The 23,732-nt window shown below is 41.5% G+C and overlaps 1 protein-coding gene across 1 annotated transcript in view; it reads left to right on the plus strand.

The window, feature by feature from the left end:
• Nucleotides 1-23,732, plus strand: part of LOC119795641 (proprotein convertase subtilisin/kexin type 4-like) — a 208,408-nt gene that overhangs the window by 57,007 nt on the left and 127,669 nt on the right. The window contains exon 8 of the mRNA XM_038303717.1: nt 6,877-6,980. Within this exon, the coding sequence (XP_038159645.1) occupies nt 6,877-6,980 (104 nt within the window). The remainder of the gene's footprint in view (nt 1-6,876; nt 6,981-23,732) is intronic.

Raw genomic sequence — 23,732 nt, forward strand, 5'->3', positions numbered from 1 at the left:
AGGAAGATGGTTAGAATTGATGAGAAAATGGATGGAGTCAAATACAGGACCATCCTGGAAGAAAACCTGTTGGAGTCTGCAAAATACCTTAGACTGGAATGGAGATTTATCTTTCATCGAGACAATGACCTAAAGCATAAAGCAAAATGTACAATTGAATTGTTCTTAAATAAACATATCCAGGTGTCAGAATGGTCAAGTCAAAGTCAATACCTGAATTTAATCAAGAATCTGTGGAAAGAGCTTAAAAACTTCTGTTTACAAACGCTGTCCATTCAACCTCACTGAGCTCCAGCTGTTGTGCAAAGAAGAACGGGCAAAAAATGTCAGTCTCTCAATGTGCAAAACTAATAGAGACATACCAAAAGCAACTTGCAGCTGTAAGTTTATTCTCCAGGTGCACATTTTTCATATGGTTAAAGCACTTTACAGTACAGTATTTTAGTGTATATATTTTTTAACTCTTCACAATTATGTTATTCTTATGCATTTTTCTAAGGTCCACATTTGTGTGACAATTTTTTCTATAATCTTTTTGCTGTAAACACCCGAACTTCCCCATTTTGGGACAATAAAGGGATTTTCTATTCTAAGGTTGCACTGCAAAGTATTAACTTGAATAATTTGGCTGAATAATAATTCAGCCAAATAATTTTGCACACACAATATTTGTTAAAACATTTTTAAAATATCCAATACATTTTGTTACACTTCATTATTTTACCCACTTGTTGATTTTTCAAAGAATTACAATTTAACATTGTCATGTTTGAGGCCTGAAATATGGTGAAAAGTTGAAAGGGAGCAAATACTTAACTAATGCACTGTATATTAGATTGTTCTATATAAGGTGTCTTGGAGATATGATACCCATTTTACATAATTTTATTCTTCTATAACCTGGTTAGCAAGGGACTAATTTTCCATGCCACTGTATCAGACTAACATGAAGGGCAAGTTTAAATTACTTACCTAAAGCTCCTTACCTTTATATTCAACGGGAAGGCAGATACTGTAACAAGGATAATAGCAAAAACATTTGTCCACAGACCGCATTGAAAACAACTTTTAAGTTTTACCTCCTAATGATCACACTAAAGTCCAAACACTGTTACCAACTTATTGACAAATTTGGTGGATTTACAATAATCATAAGTATATATGGTCATTATATTTAGTGACTTTTTAGCAGAGATGGATAAAATACATTTTATTCAAGTAAGAATAACACTACTTTAACATTTTACTGGTTTTTGACTCATTAGTTAGAGCTTTCCAGGGAATAAAAAAAAAATATATTTTATAGATAGATAAATATAGATTTTCCCTGTTATAAAAAAAAATCTTTGTTAGATGGATGTGATTTAAATATTTGCTAAAAAAATGAGTATAATGTTTTCATAGCAGTTCTATAGACAACCAGAAGTTGCACTAGTTCACAAACGACAGACAAAAGGAAGTCCTGATAAATGAAACGATGCAAAAGTTGAGACAAGCAATCTGAAAGAGATGTAAGACAATGGGTTCAGAAAGATGCAGGGTTCTAAGGAGAAGTGGGAGTTATAGAAAGTGAGGAGGGAAGAGCTGTGTCAGTGGTAAACAGATCTCTTAGGGCTGTGACCCAGAAACTGCTGGAGTATCTCCCAAAGTTACCAAAAACAAATTTTAATACTATTTTAACCCATTTGTTGTCACCCTCTGGCGTTCTGAAGTTGCTCTGATTATTTTTAGGGATGTGCAGCAGTCAATTGACATCTTAAGACAGCTTTATCTTTTTTTGTACAAGAACAATGGTATCTGTAGCCTTTCTTTGTATATTTTTTTCTCTTTAGGACCCTTTTCCAGGAGCCATTTTTTTTTTTTTTTTGCTTACATAGTATATTCAACAACCAAGAAAGGCCAGATTACAAAGTAAAGGATCTACTTTACCACATAATGCAGCTCCTGCAGTACTTGGAATCTACCCTAAACCCAGGAAAGCAATAACCAAATTCAGTTTGTCAGGGTTTGGTTCAGGTTTTTTAGGACCAAAATGCAGAGATCAGGAGGCTGAGGTGAATCTTGTAGATTTAATGAGTAACTGAGGCAAAATCCAAGAAACAAATAACCAGAAAACATCAAGGGAAACTCACGTGGGGAGCCAGAGATGAGGAAGACACAAACAACAATAAGGAACCAGCACTGAGTGACTGCAGAGGTGGAGAATATAAGGGGAACAGAACAAAGGGTGGGCTTATTAGCTGAATATGGAGCTGGTGTGAGTTTAACTAACTAGAAGAAAGCCAAAGGGAAGGAAACAAGCACAAGGGGGCAGCAGAGAGTAACCAAAGACTGTTTGAATATAATGGAAAATAAACCAAAGATCAACAAAACAGAACAACTAATAACTGAAAACTAAAAACTCAGAGACCCAAATGGGGAGAACCACGACACAGTTATTGTATTTCAGGCATTACCCATCAGTGATCTATTTAGGGATTAAAACAAAAATCGTCAGCATGTTTTACAGAATTTTTGCACTTTGATGAAAGTAAAAAGCAAACTCATTCCTTGGTTGACTGCAGCCTCTGAGCTCCGTCTGTGTGCAGTTAGTGCTGTTTTAGACCTACAGTGGCAGTCATTCAAAATGGCCCTTTCCAGTCAAACCCCAGCCGAATGGCAGCCCTCTTCCCTGCAACTCCCAGCAAAATCCCCTCCAACTTCCAGCCACTGAAGCCTCTTGCATATTTTTTTTTTATTCTTACTTCACCCTTTCACTTAATTACAGGGTCTGACCAGCAGATGATCCTTCTTTTTAGATCTTAATATCTACAAATCATGACAGAACGTTTTTGTACAAAGATTGACGTTTAAAAAGAAATTGTAGGGGACCAGCCAAGGACCAACCAAGGGCCCATCAAGGAAATAAGGAAAATTTTGAATGGCTACTACAGTACTGTTTGAATTTTTATCCATTGAAAACTTGTATGCCTTTAAAATTTAATTTGACATTAAACAGTTTTTAATTCTGTGTCTGTGTTTTTTGCTATGAAATAACACAATTCATGGCCGTGGAACACAAGGATTTTATTAGTTCAGAGCTTTATTTTCTTTCTGCTCAACTACTATGCTCTGAACTCTGCACTGGCTAAATTAATTATTACCTTTACTCTTTCTGATAAAGTTAGGAGTCTGAGTTTATTAGTTATATGGTGTAATTGCTTTAAAAGAATGATTGGTTGTGGCTTTGCTGCTGAAAAATCATGTTTTTGTTTTTTTTCATTTTCTGTTGCTAAACTTGACGTCCATTGGTTTGATCATGTTTTTAGTCAAAGTAAAACACATCCTGGGTCATGTATCAAAAAGAGGATTTTATAGTAATCCATTTTGCCGGTTCAGACTTGCAGAACATGAACAACTTTACAGATTGTCCCCCATGTTTGTGTTAAATCCTTGAAGAATATGTGTGTATTTCAGCTCAACTAGGGTCAAGAATGTTTGTTGATGCATGGCTTCTCTTTTGTTATTCTTAGCTTCCATGGGTCCTACTCTTCAAATTAACTAAGTTCCTACATGTTAACAAGTTTTTATCAATGTTCTGTACAAGATGATCTTTGTTTTTCTTTCAAGTAAAAAAGGGTTTAGTCAGCCCATGAGTGTGCAAATTCTCCTGTGTAGAAAGATAAGAGAGGTCTGGAATTTTCATGTATATCATGATCGGTTTTATGAATCTGACCCACATGAAGAGATACCACTCAGACACGGGAAACATGGGAACTTGAATGGATCATGTGGAGGTTTTCCCCTGCTCAGTGAGAACTCGGCTTTTCCTTTTAGGGGGAGAAGGTCCAGGTATCCAGTTAAAGAGGAAATCTTCCTGCCGAAGAAACAAAGACAAAAGTACCTAAGTCTCAGAGAAACAATGCTTAAGTTAGACTCGGCTAATGTCAGCTTGGCTAGAGTACCCAAAATTGGCAAACTCTCTGGCATCGAGGTAGTGACAGGCCACTGCTCAAATACTCCTCCACATAATGGTCCAATGAGCTGCAGGTGTACAGGGAGGCCCAACGAAGACAGGGCACCTCCTGGTGGTGGAGAAAAGGAAACACACAAACAGACCACACAAAATGGATTCCTAACAATGTAAGGTTAAGTTGAACTGTGAGATATAAAATTAGGAAAAAAAATCGGGAAATTGTATGATCTTTATTTTCAAATTATGACGGAAAATAAGTATTTGTTCATTTACAAAAGTTCAGCTTCATTCTTTGCAGCATAATTTTTGTTGGCAATGACAGGTCATTGCAGCCCACTGCTCCACAAGGGCATCGGTTAAATGCAGAGGTAGATTTTTAGAGGGTCAGATCAATAAAATTTAATTATTATTATTATTATATATTTCCGGTCAGTCTTCACCAGGTTTGCTGTAGCTGCTGTTTTGGTCCATTCTTCCATCCTGCTCCTCTAGAGCAGTAATGTTTTTGGGTTGTCACTGGACAACCTGGACTCTCACCTCCATCCACAAATTTTCAATGGGGTTGAAATCAGGAGACTGGGCCACTCCAGGGCCTTCTAATGCCATTCATGGAGCTACTTTTTCATTGTCTGAGTGCACCCCCCCCATGCTTCACAGTAGTTAAGGTGTTCTTCCTTCAAACATGAAATGTTGAGTTTGTGCCCCAAAAAAAAACATTTTGGTTTCATATGAAATTGGTTTCATTTATCATTTTGACCCCATGGGATGAGATCTTGCACAGGGCCCAGGATTAAAGAAGATTATCAATGCCGTTGTCTGTCACTGGTAATGTCTTTCCACCAACCTGTTTGACCATTATATCTTCAGTCCTACCAGCCTGGTTCAGTTCTAACATGTCCTTAATGGTGTACTTTGATAGCTCTTTGGTCCTAGCCATGGTTGAGTTTGGAGTCTTAACTGTTTGAGGCTGTGGTCACATGTCTTTTACAAAGAGAATTACAAACGGATGCCATTAATACAGGTGACTGGGGTTACAGATCAGTAATGACCAGACATGTTGCCTGTTTCTATATGATTAGATATTTATTTTCCACCATGATTTACAAAGAAACTCTTTAAAATCATACAATGTCAATCTCTTGATTTTCTTTTCTCTAATCTTGTCTCTTATACAGGTGCTGGTCATAAAATTAGAATATCATGAAAAAGTAGATTGATTTCAGTAATTCCATTTAAAAAGTGAAACTTGTATATTATATTCATACATTACATACAAACTCATATATTTCAGATGTTTATTTTGTTTAATTTTGATGATTACAAATGACAACAAATGAAAATCTCAAATTCATCATATCAGAAAATTAGAATATTGTGAAAAGGTTCAAAATTGATGGCCCCTGGTGCCACACTCTAATCAGCTAATTAACTCAAACCACCTGCAAAAGCCTTTAAATGGTCTTTCAGTCTAGTTCTATAGGCTACACAATCATGGGGAAGACTGCTGGCTTGACAGTTGTCCAAAAGACGACCATCGACACCTTGCACAAGGAGGGCAAGACACAAAAGGTCATCGCTAAAGAGGCTGGCTGTTCACAGAGCTCAGTGTCCAAGCACATTAATAGAGAGGCGAAGGGAAGGAAAAGATGTGGTCGAAAAAAGTGTACAAGCAAGAGAGATAACCGCACCCTGGAGAGGATTGTGAAACAAAACCCATTCAAAAATGTGGGGGAGATTCACAAAGAGTGGACTGCAGCTGGAGTGAGTGCTTCAAGAACCACCACACACAGACGTATGAAAGACATGGGTTTCTGCTGTCGCATTCCTTGTGTCAAGCCACTCTTGAACCACAGACAGCGTCAGAAGCGTCTAAAGAGAAACAGGACTGGACTGCTGGTGAGTGGTCCAAAGTCATGTTCTCTGATGAAAGTAAATTTTGCATTTCCTTTGGAAATCAAAGTCCCAGAGTCTGGAGGAAAAGAAGAGAGGCACTTCATCCACGTTGCTTGAAGTCCAGTGTAAAGTTTCCACAGTCAGTGATGGTTTGGGGTGCCATGTCATCTGCTGGTGTTGGTCCATTGTGTTTTCTGAGGTCCAGGGTCAACGCAGCCACATACCAGGAAGTTTTAGAGCACTTCATGCTTCCTGCAGCTGACCAACTTTTTGGAGATGCAGATTTCATTTTCCAACAGGACTTGGCACCTGCACACAGTGCCAAAGCTACCAGTACCTGGTTGAAGGACCATGGTATCCCTGTTCTTAATTGGCCAGCAAACTCTCCTGACCTTAACCCCATAGAAAATCTATGGGGTATTGTGAAGAAGAAGATGCAATACACCAGACCCAACAATTCAGAAGAGCTAAAAGCCACTATTAGAGCAACCTGGGCTATCATAACACCTGAGCAGTGCCACAGACTGATCGACTCCATGCCACGCCGCATTGCTGCAGTAATACAGGCCAAAGGAGGCCCAACTAAATACTGAGTGCTGTACATGCTCATACTTTTCATGTTCATACTTTTCAGTTGGCCAACATTTCTATAAATCCTTTGTTTTTATTGGTCTTCAGTAATATTCTAATTTTCTGATATGATGAATTTGAGATTTTCATTTGTTGTCATTTGTAATCATCAAAATTAAACAAAATAAACATCTGAAATATATGAGTTTGTATGTAATGTATGAATATAATATACAAGTTTCACTTTTTAAATGGAATTACTGAAATCAATCTACTTTTTCATGATATTCTAATTTTATGACCAGCACCTGTAGTTGAAGCATAGCTATGGTAAAAATTGCAGACTTGTCTTATCCATCTATGTAGGAGAATTTGCACAATCTTTGGCTGACTAAATCCTTTTTGTCCTGACCAGAATAATTTTTATACATTCTGACTTTTTTCTTATTGTTTACAAGGTGACTGTGACCAACATGGGTGATGGATGTGTCACACGCTTCCCAGGAACCTCCAGTGCTGCTCCGATTGCTGCGGGAATTCTAGCTCTTGCCTTGGAAGTAAAGTGAGTGTCTATCAGTCCTGTAATACACCAATGAATACCAATGTTATTATGATAAAATATAAAAACCCTTTTTTTGTATTTAATCATGAAACAGGGGCTAATCACCACATCCATGATCCTGTTTAGTGTCTTTTTTAAAGGAAAAATCCGGTCACATTCTGAATATAAACCTCTGAAAAAACTGTGAAATTATTACATACATTTCAATAAATGAAAAGTGTTTTTAATTACAGGTAAGATTCATTTTCATTTGAATGTGCTTTACTGGAGATATCCATGTTTGTCAAAGAACACTGCTGCCATGTACTGGTTTGTGATGTCACGGTGCGGTATCAGCTGCTGAGCAAGTCCAAGTGCTGTATCTGGTGTTTGTTATAACGTACTATTATCCATGATGGTGACGACCAGTGCACTATGTGAGGCAAAGAGTAATGGATTCATGATGTGTTTTTATTGCAAATCCTTCTTCTTCAAGTTGGCAATCCAATGACGAACCCGTGGTGGATCATGAATCGGAAAGAGGAAATAACTAATGTGTCTTTCACTTTTATCCAATGTATTCCAACATCCAACTGCCATGCACGTGGGCATTGTCAGTTTCACTATAGCTCTGGTGAATTTCCGTGGTGAAGTCCTCTGGAAATCAAAATAATTGTTGTTGATTGTAGATGTGTCTAGTAGCTCCCATTGAGTTTGCTTGTAACGCGTTTTTTCTTTTTTTTGTGATTAACAATAAATTTATTAAAACACAGCGAACGTATTAGTTTTAGTTATGGATAATGGTCCATTGATTATTTCTTGCTAACCGGACTTTTCCTTTAATGTTTCCATTTTTGGAAACATTAAAATGGAATCAATTGAGATCTACCAGATTTGACTGTGATCAGACATATGGGACAACTGCCAACTTTTTTTATACAAGCATTACGTTTGTTTTTTCCAACTAAGAGGATGATGGAAAAACATTTCATTAAATTAGATGGCACTTTCTATTATACCTCTTGTTGTTTTTACTTCTCAGTATAAAGGTTTTTATTTCCCTTCTATTAAACCGTACAGTCTTAGAAACCTGGGAAATCATTCAGAAGCTGGATGGGCTAAATCCTGCATTAGGTGCAGTGCATGATACCTTGCTGGCTCCTGTATAATTGATTTATTGCAGACCAAACACACCTCATAGACCCGTAATGTTTACTATCCTAGGGAGTCAAGTTCACATTTATATTATTAGAATATTGTCATGATGGGCTCTCAAGGGGGACCCAATTATGCAGAACACCACTGAGGCGGAAACAGGAGTAAAGGTCTTAACAGAGTTTATTTAGACAAGCACTGAGATTATGACAGGTTCGGGTTCAGGCCTGGGAAACAGGTTCACTGGAGTCTTGAGGGTTCTTGAGGTTAGCTTTGGGAGAGTCACTGTTGGATCTGGAGAGGTGTTGCCCAGCAGAGTCCGCTTGCTGCTTCAGCGTCTCACGTCTAAAAAATGAACAGACCTTGGCTTTGGGTTTTCCAGCTCTTAGTCCTGAGCTGCATGGAAGTTCTCAATGGTTCTTCAGGTTTGGCTCTGAGGGTCGGCTCGGCAGGTTAGCTCTTCCAGACCTTCACAGAGGAGACACAGGTTTCCTGGAAGATAGAGACAACGGTTAGAATCCTGGCTGGATTCAAAGTCACAAAGATACACTTAGAGTCTAGGCTTAGGAGCTGACCAACTGGATCAACACTGCGACATTGAGGCAAGGTCTGAAGACAGCTTATATAGTGGATCCTCTGATGATGGTAATGAGCAGCAGCTGTGCAGGAGGCTCTGCTCAGGAGGATCCACGGCGGACTCTGCTGGAGAAAGATGGTACTACTCCAGCTCCCAACAAATATTAAATTATGTTCTGTTAAGTAGATTTTATTTCCCCCCTTTATTAAGTGTACCAGTCTTTTTCATCAGCCAATGTTTATTTTATTTTTTACCCTGATTAAACCTAATTTTGCCTCCCCGTAGAGTCTACAGATTTCCTTGAACCTCTTGTTTAACTGCATTGTTTACATAACTCCAATATCAAATGATCACTTTTAGAATTCAAATCATTCTAGATTTAGGCCTATATTTAGACAAACAGGAGAATAATGGGTAACTGTAAATAAAAAGGTATAAGACATAAATGTGAATAAATTTAAGATGTATTTCATCCTTGTTAACTGGAAACTAAGGTTTGTTATATCTTTGTGAAACTACATGCATACATCACAAATATACAAGTAAAAATCATAAATTTACGGGCACCAATCACAGATTTCACTTGTAAACTGCCAATTCCTACATTTGCGAATGCAAGTTGAAAAGTTCTAACTTTGATTTCACAGATAAAACGTCTGATGTCAAATGAATTGACATCAAGGAAAAAACATATAATTTTTTAGAAGTTTATAAACCTCTGCTTACAAATTTAGACACTCTTTATTGACGGTGATCTTACCCAACTGGAAACCCCTAAAAATAGCCATAAACAACCAGTAATCACTCCTTAACACATTTTAAACAACTGATAATATAGAAATATATTTCCATCTATTACTTACAGTTTACTTTTTGCAAATCAGGAAGACAAAGGAAGATCTTTCTGAGTCTTAATGTGTAATGATGTATGCAGGCTGACCAAATGTGTCCACATCCCTGCTTACTTGTACTAAAACTGTTCTAGTTTATAGACTGAAGGATTTTAGAGTCTATTCTCTTAAAGCTACAGTGTGTAATTTTCAGCGACATCTAGCGGTCAGACTGCAGACTGCAGCAACATGAACGTCTCCCCCCCACCGCTTCTCCCCCCCAACAGTACGGCGAGCGTTACGGGACAAAATGTCTTCCACGACGTCCGCATCACCTACCTTCTCAAGTGATGAGGTTTGTTTACATAGATAATTTTACAGATAGTATTTCATTAGTCTGTGTAGGGTATAGATTTCATGTAGACTTAAGATAATAAATATACCCGTTATTTTTTCTACGTCGTTGTGACGTTTTGGTGAGCTGCTTTGCATGGTGATATAAACAGACGAAGTAATTGTAGTCATTAGTTTAACAGCGAGATTGTGTTCGCTGGAAGAATATATATTCCCCGTTTACAGAGTCCAAGTCTTGTTTGTGGCACGGGGGTTACAAGGCAAGGAAGAGGGAAAGGAAGAGGGCAGAGAGGCCGGGGTGAGCGTGCAGCTGGGGCCAGGCGAGAGAGGGGAGCCAGCGGGGTGAGAGCAGAGGAGGAAAGGCTTGAAGATCTCCAAAGGAGCCGGAGAGAAGTAACCGAGGTATATATCCAGAAAATTATTTTACAGAAAATTACTGAATCATTACATGTGAAACGTCAGGGACGTTGCTGAATAAGTATACTGGAGAGTAACAGCATCATCACGCAGCATGTTATTGTTTTAGACAGGTCTGAGCATCCTGTACTCCAAAAACTGCAGTGATATTAGACAATTGTGTGTATAGGATTAATTACCTGTCCAAGAGAAAACTGGCAACTTGAGCGTCACTTTGAAAACCTTTTTCCTCCATCAGTGACTTCCATCGTGTAAATGCCGTGCCAATGTTGATCCGTGTTTTTTGTCGTTTCTTGTCACGCTTGCGTTTATTCTCGTCGTGTTTCCGCTTCTTAGATGACGGGGGTTCGGTGTCCGCCGCTTTTCGTTGTGATACAGAGTAGGCATGATCCTCCATTCGTCTGATGTTTGGCCACACAGTGCCAAACAGTTTGCAAAGTCACTCACGCCTGCCGCCTTGTTCACCTTTCTTGTTACCGAGGCGCAGTATACCTGCTTCTTCTTCTTCTTTGGTTTCAGGCAGACTAAACGCTTCTCAGGCATAATACTGCCATCTACTGTTCAGTACCGTCTCAGTTCATCTCTCTCAACTTGCCGTAGTTATTTTCGAGCGTCATGGGAGATCTCGCAATCGCTAGTTTGTTGCCTCTGCGCTGCCGTAGCGCAAAGATGTCAGCCTCCATGGCTGCGAGACCCGCTCCTATGTAATTATAAATAACGAATTCTAAGGCAACGCAAATGTTATGGTTAAAAGGCTGAGCTCATAGGTGATGATAAATAACATAGTTATGTATAATATATTAAATTTCTGAATTTATATGCCTGTAATTATTACACACTGTAGCTTTAAATACCGGGAGCCAGTCAAAGGACTTTTTAGCTGGAGTCATTTAAGCTGGGTGCTAACCTTTAAAAAATCTTTCTATGGTCCAAAAATTTATAGCTCAATTTTGTTTTAATTCAGCTGAAGATACTGTTGTCCCATCCATGCATGTATTTCTTCTATGCATTTACCAAAGCTGAAATGGGTTTATAATCACAGCTATGTGTCGTCTACATAGTAAGTAACTTATGGTGTTTACTGAGATCCGGGTTAAGGGAGCATCTAGATATTGAATAGGAGGAGCCCTAACGTAGGCCCTTGGGGAACACCACATGTGATCTCTGATGTAAAGTCCCGTACTGTCCTTCAGGTGGGATTTAAATAAGCCTAGTTCTGCACCAGAAAGGCTGACCCAGGTTTCTAAGAGTTCTGATAAAAATTGAGTAATTACAGTCTGGGATGTTCTAACTGTTGAAACAGCTTTTTTCAGTATTTTTTTTCAGCAGCAGCTTGTCCAAGTTTAAAATAGAAATTTTCAATACTATTTTAATTTGTTTAATTTGTCGAGCTCTGTGCCAGCCTGGTTTCCCCTTGGTGAAGTTAGCATTTAAAACAATGCTGGCATTCAAGGATGTGATATTAATTTCTTTTTTCACTGGAGTCATTGCTGAAAATATGCTTTTCAGTGAGCAGTTTAAATTTCGTGGGGAAATCCTTCATATTATGATATTATTAACTCCTCCTTCTTATTTTTATCTCCTTCAGACTTACAGTAGAGAACGTCTCATCAACTTTCACCCCCCAAAAAGCTGTCATTGTTATATAAAAGAAAACATTGTTTTATTTAATGAAGCTTGAAAAATCTGGACTGCATGTTACTTTAGGTGGTTCCTAATTGTACATTAGCAATGTACCAGAAGGATTTGTTGTTGCATTGCTCAGCTTTAGTAATTAGTTAATAACTCTGGACACTTGATTGTATAATATGTGACAAATATATAGTTATGCAATTACTGCTTAGTGCAGATGAGTGAAATCTGTAATGAAGTTTCATTGTGTTTAACAGTACTTTGTTTAGTTTAACTCAGTGTATGTATATCCTTTTTGATAAACATTTTGCTATTTCATTATTTCATCTTCTGTCATAGCCTGATCGCCTGCAGCTATTAGGTTCTCTATTTTCCATCCTTTCCTCTAAAAAGAGATTAATGATTAATTAGCTGTAAGTGAAATCTTCTAACCTAGCAGAAACATTTACTCAGGCAAACAGAGCTCCAATACCGGTTTACCTTTCCGCACGACAACGTCAAAGCCGAGTCATCCTTCTGAGGTGCGTGGCTTTAAATTTTGCTCTACAGCAGCCTCAGCACTTCCTTTCCAACTCGTAGGAGTTTTAGCAGTTTTGCTGTAAGACATGGGCAGATATCCCAGAGTTATGCTTTGCCAAACTCAAAGAAATATATTCTCATGAGAGTCGTGGCTTAATTAATTGCTGTAAAAGTGGGACCCATTAAATGATGATGATGGTGGGCGGGGTAATGCTCCGGTACTGAGTCAGTCAAACTTGTCTCTCTTTTATCTTCCTAATATCTTGAAAAGTCCATAAAGATTTTCATATCTTCTATTGAGTATTTGTTTTCATTTAGGTTAAGATGCAAAATAAGTGTGTCTAAGAAAACAAGATGCATATTTCAGAATTTCATCGCTGATTTCTGATTTTGAGTTTCTGAATAGATATGACAGTCAAATACCACTTATATCTGATGCTAATTTCTCTTTGAAAGCTAGAGGAATATGTTTCACTCCTAGAGTGAGCTGTCATTAAATATTTGGAGGAAGAGTAGAGTTGATATTTCTATTTTTATGTGATAGGGCAGCTATAAAGCTGTGTTTTAATATCATAAAAAAAGAAAACTAATTATGAGTGTCTTAAAGCTACAGTGTGTAATTTTCAGCGACATCTAACGTCCAGACTGCAGACTGCAGCAAAATGAACGTCTCCCCCCCACCGCTTCTCCCCCCCAACAGTACGGCAAGCGTTAGGGGACAAAATGTCTTCCACGACGTCGGAATCACCTACCTTCTCAAGTGATGAGGTTTGTTTACATAGATAATTTTACAGATAGTATTTCATTAGTCTGTGTAGGGTATAGATTTCATGTAGACTTTAGATAATAAATATACCCGTTATTTTTTCTACATCGTTGTGACGTTTTGGTGAGCTGCTTTGCATGGTGATATAAACAGACGAAGGAATTGTAGTCATTAGTTTAACAGCAAGATTGTGTTCGCTGGAAGAATATATATTCCCCGTTTACAGAGTCCAAGTCTTGTTTGTGGCACGGGGGTTACAAGGCGAGGAAGAGGGCGGGGGCAGAGAGGCCGGGGTGGGCGTGCAGCTAGGGCCAGGCGAGGGAGGGGAGCCAGCGGGGTGAGAGCAGAGGAAGAAAGGCTTGAAGATCTCCAAAGGAGCCGGAGAGAAGTAACCGAGGTATATATCCAGAAAATTATTTTACAGAAAATTACTGAATCATTACCTGTGAAACGTCAGGGACGTTGCTGAATAAGTATACTGGAGAGTAACAGCATCATCACGCAGCATGTTATTGTTTTAGACAGGTCTGAGCATTCTGTACTCCAAAAACTGCAGTGATATTAGACAATTGTGTGTGTAGGATTAATTACCTGTCCAAGAGAAAACTGGCAACTTGAGCGTCACTTTGAAAACCTTTTTCCTCCATCAGTGACTTCCATCGTGTAAATGCCGTGCCAATGTTGATCCGTGTTTTTTGTCGTTTCTTGTCACGCTTGCGTTTATTCTCGTCGTGTTTCCGCTTCTTAGATGACGGGGGTTCGGTGCCCGCCGCTTTTCGTTGTGATACAGAGTAGGCATGATCCTCCATTCGTCTGATGTTTGGCCACACAGTGCCAAACAGTTTGCAAAGTCACTCGCGCCTGCCGCCTTGTTCACCTTTCTTGTTACTGAGGCGCAGTATACCTGCTTCTTCTTCTTCTTTGGTTTCAGGCAGACTAAACGCTTCTCAGGCATAGTACTGCCATCTACTGTTCAGTACCGTCTCAGTTAATCTCTCTCAACTTGCCGTAGTTATTTTCGAGCGTAATGGGCGATCTCGCAATCGCTAGTTTGTTGCCTCTGCGCTTGCCGTAGCGCAAAGATGTCAGCCTCCATGGCTGCGAGACCCGCTCCTATGTAATTATAAATAACGAATTCTAAGGCAACGCAAATATTATGGTTAAATGGCTGAGCTCATAGGTGATGATAAATAACATAGTTATGTATAATATATTAAATTTCTAACTTTATATCCCTGTAATTATTACACACTGTAGCTTTAAAGTTAAATTAAGGATATGCCCAAAAAAGTCTGTTATGAAGCCTCTCAGTGGTGTGTGAAAAAAATTTATAAAAAATTATTACTACAGTTGTCAGATTTTTGTCCAACATGTTTCATTCTTTTTTTAAGTAAAGAACCTATTATTCTGGTCTGGACCATCCAGAGTCCAGGCTCCCAAATGAATAGATAAGCTGTGGAGGGGGGTAAAGATTAAGGGGGTGGCAAAGAGGCATTCCATCTTGAAACCATGGAGCTCAAAGCACAGGACAAACTTTAAAAATACCAAAAAGTCTCTCTCAGTCTCCCCTCAGCCTGAATGAACCACAGATGGGTCTTGACAGGTCGCATCACCAATTGTCATGGGGGCTCAGAACGTAGGACCCAGAATTCAGACGAGACAGACAGTGATTACTTAAAAGGCGTTTTATTGAAAAGACTGCATGCTGCTGCTCGACAGCTGTGGGGGGCTCACTGAATAAGCTGCAGGGATGGATACTCAGTTCAGTGACTTCTGAACTCAAACGGTGAACTACAAGGAGCTTTGAAAGTCACCAACCTGGCAAAGTTTAGTTTGAGCCCAGAAGAAGCAGCTTGAAACTGAGCTGGTACCAGAGATCCAGGAGAGAAGAGGAGTGGTGACCAGCAACAGCCAGTACACGCAGAGGAACTGAGGGATCCAGAAGGATAATCCGAGCCGTGGTCAGAAGACAGTTCCAAGGTAAGGCTGGGTACTGAACATCGGTTCTTTTATGGTACCGACCGAAATGCTTCGGTTCTACAGAGTATCGAAACATGCCTCGTCTTTCGGTACCAAATTTCGATGATTGGTTGTAACACTTATTGCGTCATCCAGGAAAAATACATAGGTGGTCACACCTACAGCCAGGGTTCATGTGTATCTGTTGTGAACTGAGTGCGAGCTACGTGGAACCCCTTTAAAATGCCCCCCAGGTCAAAAGTGTGGCTTCACTTTATTAAGAGTGATGCCAATAGTGCGCAATGCAATACATCGTGCACGGAAACAATTTAATTCTCAGGTTCAAGGCTCAGGACGCTAACCAAACTAGGTCAACACTGCGGTGTCGAAGCAAGGTCTGGAAGCAGGTTATATAGGCAGGTCTCTGATGAGGAGATGCGCCTCAGGTGTGTTGGAAGGTTCCAGTTCTGGAGGACCCACGGCGCACTCTGCTGGAGGAAGGTGGTACAGCTCCAGATCCCAACAGTACCCCCCTCTCAACGACCGCCTCTTGGCGGTCCAGAACACGTCGACGGGAGGGAGCTCTCATATTCCTCGATCAGTGAGGGGTCGAGGATATAAGAGCCAGGCACCCATGTGCGATCCTCCGGACCGTAGCCCTCCCAATCGATGAGGTACTGCCAGCCGCAACCTCGCCAACGGGAGTCCACAATCCGGCGGACGGTGAAGGCAGGATGTCCATCGATGTCCAGAGCTGGTGGAGGGGAGTCGGATGGAGGGCACAAGGGGCTAGAAACAACAGGCTTAATCTGGGAGACATGGAACGTGGGATGGATCCGGAGACTCGGAGGAAGGTGAAGACGTACAGCTGAGGGGTTTATTATCTGGGCAACCTTGTGAATGAATCGAGGAGACAGTTTTCGAGACATTCCCTTGAGGGGGATGTCTCGTGTGGAGAGCCATACCTCTTGGCCAATGACGTACTCGGGGGCTGGGCGTCTCTTGGAGTCCGCGAAGCGTTTCGTGGACACGGATGACTGGTTGAGGGTAGCGATGGTGTCTTTCCAGATCCTCTGACAGCGATGGATGTGGTGGTTGGCTGAACGGACCGAAATCTCTCTCTCATCTGCAGGGAAAAGAGGAGGCTGATAACCGAGACTAACCTGGAATGGAGATAGACCGGTGGAAGCTGACTTGAGAGAATTGTGGGCGTATTCTATCCAAGTGAGGTATTGGCTCCAGTCAGTGGGGTTATTGGAGGTCAGGCAGCGGAGAGTTGATTCAAGCTGTTGGTTCATCCTCTCCGTCTGCCCGTTGGACTGTGGATGGTAACCAGAGGTAAGCGAAGTTTTACAATTTAGAGCTGAGCAGAAGGCCTTCCAAACTTGGGAGATGAACTGTGGACCGCGGTCGGAGAGTATTTCTTGGGGAATTCCATGGAGCCGGAATACATGCTTCACCAGAAGCTGTGCTGTTTGGAAGGCCGTGGGCAGTTTCCTGAGAGGAATCAGATGACATGACTTGGAAAAGCGGTTGACGATGGTAAAGATGGTGGACATATCTCTGGAGATCGGGAGACCAGTGACAAAATCGATGGTGATGTGAGACCAGGGACGTGTAGGAACAGGAAGGGGATGCAGCAGACCAGAAGGCGGTTGATGTGATGTTTTGTTTCTGGCGCAGATGGAACAAGCCAGTACGTACTCCTTGACATCTTTGTGCAAGGTAGGCCACCAGAAACGTCTAGAAATCAGGGCTATAGTTCGACTCACCCCCGGGTGAGCGGAAAACTTGGCTGTGTGCATCCACTGGATCAAACGGGATCTGACTGAGGAAGGGACATAGGTTTTGTTAGGAGGACCGTTACCTGGGTCAGGTTCAGAAGCTAGGGCAGAGTTAATGAGATCAGAGATCTCCCAGGAGACCACTCCAACGGTACATGAGGCAGGAAGAACAGGTTCAGGCGTCTCGGGTTGATTAGCAGAGTAAAGACGAGAGAGAGAATCGGGTTTGACATTCTTGGAACCAGGTCTGTAAGAAATTATGAGGTTGAACCGAGAGAAAAACAAAGACCATCTGGATTGACGTGGGTTTGCCTGTTTAGCTGACTGGAGATAAGCTAGGTTCTTGTGATCGGTCCAAACCAGGACAGGGTGTTCGGCCCCCTCGAGCCAGTGTCTCCACTCCTCCAAAGCGAGTTTGATGGCTAGAAGTTCGCGGTCCCCAACATCATAGTTTTGTTCTGCCGGTGAGAGTCTACGAGAGAAAAATGCACAGGGGTGAATCCTTTGATCAGAGTCGAGTTGTTGGGATAGAACAGCACCAACGCCAGAGTCTGAGGCGTCCACTTCCAGGATAAATCGTTTGGCAGGATCTGGCTGGATCAAAACAGGGGCCCTGGAAAACAGATTCTTTAATTTGTCAAAACGCATTTTGAGCTTCTGGTGTCCATTCAAAAGTCTTTTTCACAGAGGTTAGAGTTGTGAGAGGTAGAGCTGTCTGACTGTAATTCCTGATGAATCGTCGGTATAAGTTAGCAAAACCCAGGAATCTCTGCAGCTGTTTGCGGTTCTCAGGAGTCGGCCATTCCAAAACTGCCTTTATCTTATCCTCGGATGGCTTAACCTGCCCGCCCTCGAGCACAAACCCTAAAAAGGTGACAGATGGTTGGTGAAACTCGCATTTTTCAGCCTTTACAAAAAGTTTATTCTCCAACAGTCTTTGAAGGACCATGCGGACATGTTTCTTATGCTCAGAAAGGTTCTTGGAATAGATCAAAATGTCGTCAATGTAAACAAACACAAAGATATTCAAAAAGTCTCTGAGGACGTCATTGACGAGTGCTTGAAAACATGCAGCAGCGTTTGTGAGACCAAAAGGCATAACCAGATACTCAAACTGACCCAAAGGGGTCTTAAAGGCTGTCTTCCATTCGTCACCTTCTCTAATCCTGAGAAGGTGATATGCATTTCGTAAATCGAGCTTGGTGAAGACAGTAGCCCCTTGAACTGGTTCAAAAGCTGATGCTAGTAAGGGAAGTGGGTACTTATTTTTGACAGTTATTTGGTTAAGGCCTCTGTAGTCTATACAAGGTCTTAATTAACCATCCTTTTTGCCCACAAAAAAGAAACCAGCACCCAACGGAGAAGAAGATGGACGGATTATTCCAGCAGCTAGAGACTCGTTAATGTATTTATCCATGGTTTCACGTTCAGGCTTGGAGATGTTATAGAGTCTACTGCTGGGCAGAGGAGCGCCTGGTAGTAACTCAATGGCACAGTCATATGGTCTGTGAGGTGGAAGGGACGTAGCACTGACCTTACTGAAGACAGGAGCCAGATCATGATACTCGGAAGGGACAGAAGAAAGGTCAGGAGAATCCATCTCCTCCCCACCTCTAGGAGACTGAACAGCGGGAGCTGCAGAACAGAGACATGTTTCATGGCAGGAAGTTGACCAGGACTCAATGTGGCGTTCAGCCCAGTTGATATGGGGATTATGTCGTTCCAACCACTCGAACCCAAGCACCAAGGGAGAACATGTAGAGGGAAAAACAAAAAAGGTTAACGTCTCACGATGATTTCCGGAAATCAACAGCTCTAGAGGTTGTGTTTGATGGGTCACTTGGTGGAGTTTCTTTCCATCGATAGCAGAGACGTGGAGTGGTTGAGCTAATGGGACCGTCTCAATCTGTAACTGCAGGACCAGGTTAGATTCAATGAGATTACGCTCACATCCAGAGTCAATAAAAGCAGATAAGGTGAGATTCTGGTTTGAGAAAAACAGTGTGGCAGGCAGCATCAACTGAGGAGACTTTTCTGTTTTCAAATGGCCCGTCAGACTCCTCAGTTCCTCTGACGGGCCCCGGCTTTTGACTTAGCTGGGCATCAAGCAATGAAGTGACCAGTCTCACCACAGTATATACACAATTTGCCCCTGAAACGTCGTAGTCTTTCCTCAGGTGTAAGCCTTGTGTGTCCAACCTGCATGGGTTCGGCTTCCGTTGCATCAGAGTGAGAGACCTGGACAGGCAACGATAGAGTCTGGGATTTAGATCTTGGCTTAGAAACGGGTTCTGTGGATCCAGAAAAAAACAGAAGCATTATTCAATGCAGGGGCTGACACAGAAAAATTTTGACCTCTTTGTCTTGAGCTGCTTCTAGCACAAAGTCTATTGTCCAACCTAATGGTTAGGCGGATTAAATCCTAAAATCAAGCTGGTTCGTCGAGAGTAGCTAGTTCATCCTTGATATTGTCATTCAGTGCTTGAAAATATGCACTTTTGAGAGCACATTCGTTCCATCCAGAGGCTGCGGCTTTGACCCGGAAGTCGATGGAAAACTCAGCTACTGTAGAATTTCCCTGTTTTAAAGGCACACTATGCAACATTTTTCAGTTAATTAATGTGTTCCATAACGTTATGGATGATTAAATGATTCATTTCAGGTTGAACAAAGGTATTCTCAGCCGCCCTGGTGGTCTGTGGGGGAAATACCGCACTTGCAATTGCAGGAGCACCGACCCGCACCCACAGGCTCAGAAGTCTCGTGAGAGTCAGTCTTGCTTTACGGCGAGAACTGCTACACCCACCAGTTAAAGCATGCTCGTTGCTAGCACAGTGGCGATCTTTGTGCAGTTATGCTACGTTCACTTCGGACGCAGCAAAATCGCGTCTGCTGCTTCATTTTTGCTGCTTGTACCACTTAGTTCTGACGCGCGGCTGAAGCAGCTTTGCTGCTCTGGCTGCGCGGTGCAAAAGTGTGTCTGACGCGCTTTGGGCGGAGCTTCACTATCCTTTCTCTGCCTTGCAGCTATATTTGCTGTGATCAGTGGGAATAAAGTAGTTTTAATATGTGTTTAAGTGAGAAAATACACCTGAAAACGTAATCAGTGCCGTCAGTTCATTCAGATTATTATCCTGCCTTCAATATTTTTTCTGTCGGAGCCGCTCAGACCCCCACATACCAGCGGTGCGCCGACAGTCGGAATCCCTTCATCAGCAGCCTCTGGCCGGGTCTCCTCCTCGCGGTTCACCACGGCAGCTGGTAGGTGTTTTTCATCTAAATAATCCAAACTGCATTTTCTGCCGGCAGATTTCTGCATTTTAAGTTAATTTAGGCGTCAATAAACTGTTTAAGAGGAGTGATCATCAGCGCTGTGTCTCTCTCCCTGCGTCAGATGCTTAAACGCGCCCGATGCGCTGCTTCAGCTGCTCAGACGCGCTGCGCCTGCTGCTCAAAACGCGCCGCGGGACCTTTTGCTGCGCCTTGACGTTACGTTGCATGTAAACTTGCTGCTTCTGTCGCGCCAGCTGCGGTGTGAACGCAGCATTAGTCATTCGTTTTCGTCTGTCTGCTAAGCTCAAAACAACCGCGCATGGCTTGACAGAGAAACCAGGAGAACAGCTGTGCATATTTACGACAGTGCACTTTTACTTTCCCCCTCTGGGGGGAGCCTCGCTGGAAAATCAACACCGGTTGCATAGTGTACCTTTAAATTTAGCGGGGCTTGAGAGTCAATAGTTTGATCAGAATCTTGAATAAACACCTGGGAAAATTCTGAAACAAACTCAGAAAAAGTGCATCTGAAACTGTCCTCTGAGTTGAACCTTGCCTCCGCCCACACTAGGGCTCGCCCAGTGAGTTGGGACAAAATAAAAGTAATCTTTTTCATATCTGAAGGGAAACTGCCAGGAGAGTTTTCAAAAATAAGACGACATTGAAACAAAAATCCCTTACAATTCTTCTGATTACCTGAGAACTTTTCAGGGAGACTGGGACGGAACTCAGGAAATGACGTCACGGCTGGTGACCTTGGAGGCGGAAGTGGATCCGGAACTTGACGTGCCGCTGACGCGGCGTTACCTCTGCCAATGTAGCTAGCATGTGTTTGAAGCATTTGGTTTTGATAATCAATCATGGTATGTAACTCACGAAGGGTTTGCGCATGTCCATGAATCTGGGCGTCTTGCTCCTCAAGCCTCCGACGGAGGTGATCTGCTGGGCTTTGTGTTTGGCCGCAGTGTTCTGTCATGATGGGTATCTGAGCTAGCCCAAAATGCAGAACACACACGGAGGCAGAATAAAAGTTTAACAGAGTTTATTGAGAATAATCACAAGGATAATGTACTGGCACGGGAACTGGTCAGGAACTGGTTCACTGGAGTCTGCAGAGATGATAGCTTGATTAGCAAACGAACTGATGAGTTATGAGTCTTAGAATATTCAGATGAATACCTTGAAGTGGTCAGGTTTTCTCTTTGAGAGAGAGGGCACTTGTTGGGTCCAGAGACTGATAGTTCAGCAGAGTCCAAGGGTTGCTTCAACGTCTTGCTTCTGACTTTGAGGACAGACCTTAATCTGAGTTTCCAGCTCTTATCCAAGAGCTGCAGGGGAATCCACAGAAGAATCTTCAGGTTTGGCTCACGAAGGCAATCACAGCAGGTTAAGCTCATCCAGAGCCTCAGGTAGAGACAGGTTTCCTGTGAGGCACAAAACAAGGGAGAATTAGAATCTAATCTCATCAATGAGATAGCAAAGATTCTCAGGTTCAAGGCTCAGGACGCTAACCAAACTAGGTCAAACTTGCGGCGTCGAAGCAAGGTCTGGAAGCAGGTTATATAGGCAGGTCTCTGATGAGGAGATGCGCCTCAGGTGTGTTGGAAGGTTCCAGTTCTGGAGGACCCACGGCACACTCTGCTGGAGGAAGGTGGTACAGCTCCAGATCCCAACAGTTTTAATATGTTATTAAGTGAGAAAATCCACCTGAAAACTTAATCAGTGCAGTCAGTTCATCCAGATTACCATCCTGCCTTCCAATATTATTTCTGTCAGAGCCGCTCAGACCCCCACATACCAGCGGTGTGCCGTCAGTAGGATCCCATTCAACGGGCTTGTTTGTCTCCTGAGAAAGCAGACATGTTAATTTTTCTAAAGAAAAACTGCTAAGTAAAAAGGTCCTCACAATGTTACAGTGAATATTAGACACTGACTTGTTTGCAACTGTTCTTCTTCACTGAAAAAAAAAAATGATGTAAGAGGAAAAATGTAAATGGAAAAAAAACAAAGCTTAAAATAAAACTCAAGATTTGTACTTTATTATGTGGTGTAATTTTCTTTTTCTTCGAATTGATATTATAAAACTGGTATCGAAAAAAGTATCGTTCAGGAACCGGTATCGAAGTGAAGGTATTAGTATTGGTACCGGCACCGAAATTTTTTGAACAATACCCAGCCCTAGTCCAAGGTCGATTAATCCAGGTTACAGTTCGGAAACACAGACCGGGCAAAAACAGAGCGGAACAGGGGCGGCTGAAACTCAGAAGTCTGGGGGGCAGATACAGGTCAGGATCAGGCAGAACTATGCACATACAGAAACGCTAGAATTAGACTTGCAGGAAGCTTGAATAATCTGGCACCATCGGCTTGGATCCGGTGGCATAAATAGCAGAAGGAAGAGGTGGATCTGATAGAAGATAATGAGCACAGGGTGGAGCAAAGCAGATTAGAGGAGAAGGAGTAAAACCCAGCCTCTGGTGTCAAGATCATTACACCAATACTGAAAAATATCTACCCATTGAGTTTTTATGGAAGTAAATCTGTGTCGCTGGGTTTGAATTAAAAATGTCACTGATATTTAAATGTTGTATGTTTGTACTGTTTCAGTGTTAAAATATATTCAGAACACATTTTTGACCTAAAAAAAATTCATTGTCATTATTTCTACATGAAATTTAATTTGTTATTTTCTCTTCAAGCTAAAAATTCACATTACTATTTCAAAGTGATTACATTTTCAATATTTATTTTTCAGTTTAATTTTTGAGTGTTAAGAAAATCTGCATATAAAAAAATTCAACCTTTCAAAATTCAAACTCAATATTTTCAGCCTCCTGAGATTCAACTGGCTCTATTTCACTGTCCTAAATTCGGCGTCTAAATTCAGTGTAAAAAGGGAAGGGTTACTTCAGGTCACAGACATTAGCAATGGATTGTGGTGTACAACACCCAGCCAATCCCGTTACATTTTCTTAGTCACATGACGTAACGCATGTGGTGCTCATACTGAAGGAAAACCAGCATCACGAATGGGTTCTGAATATATTTTAACACTGAAACAGTAAGTACAAACATACAACATTCAAATTTCGGTGACATTTTTAATTCAAATCCCAGCGACACAGATTTACTTCCATAAGTTTTTCTTTTCTATATTTAACAGTCTTTGCACTAAACAGAACCCGCATTATGTGGAAGCAGGTATTACTGTCTTTTTGTTGACTGGAGAAATGTCCCATTTTATAATTTCCAATGAACCATTTAGGCCAATCAGCTCATTGCAGCATTTAGCTTAGACCACAGGTCTACGCAATACAAGGATGACAGACTTCAGTCACCGACAGGATAAACTAAAAATCCACTGAGACCAATCAAGTGGCTTTTCTCTAGATATTTCTCCTTTTTAGATACTTAGATGTATAAACACCTTGTCCATTTTTGGTTGATATCTGCTACTACTTTATCCTCCTCCTCCTTTGTGTTGTCGACTTCCCAGGCCTTTTTTTG

This window comes from Cyprinodon tularosa, unplaced genomic scaffold (assembly GCF_016077235.1).
Source record: "Cyprinodon tularosa strain WSP-4 unplaced genomic scaffold, ASM1607723v1 ctg519, whole genome shotgun sequence".
In the NCBI taxonomy this organism is placed as follows: Eukaryota; Metazoa; Chordata; class Actinopteri; order Cyprinodontiformes; family Cyprinodontidae; genus Cyprinodon; species Cyprinodon tularosa.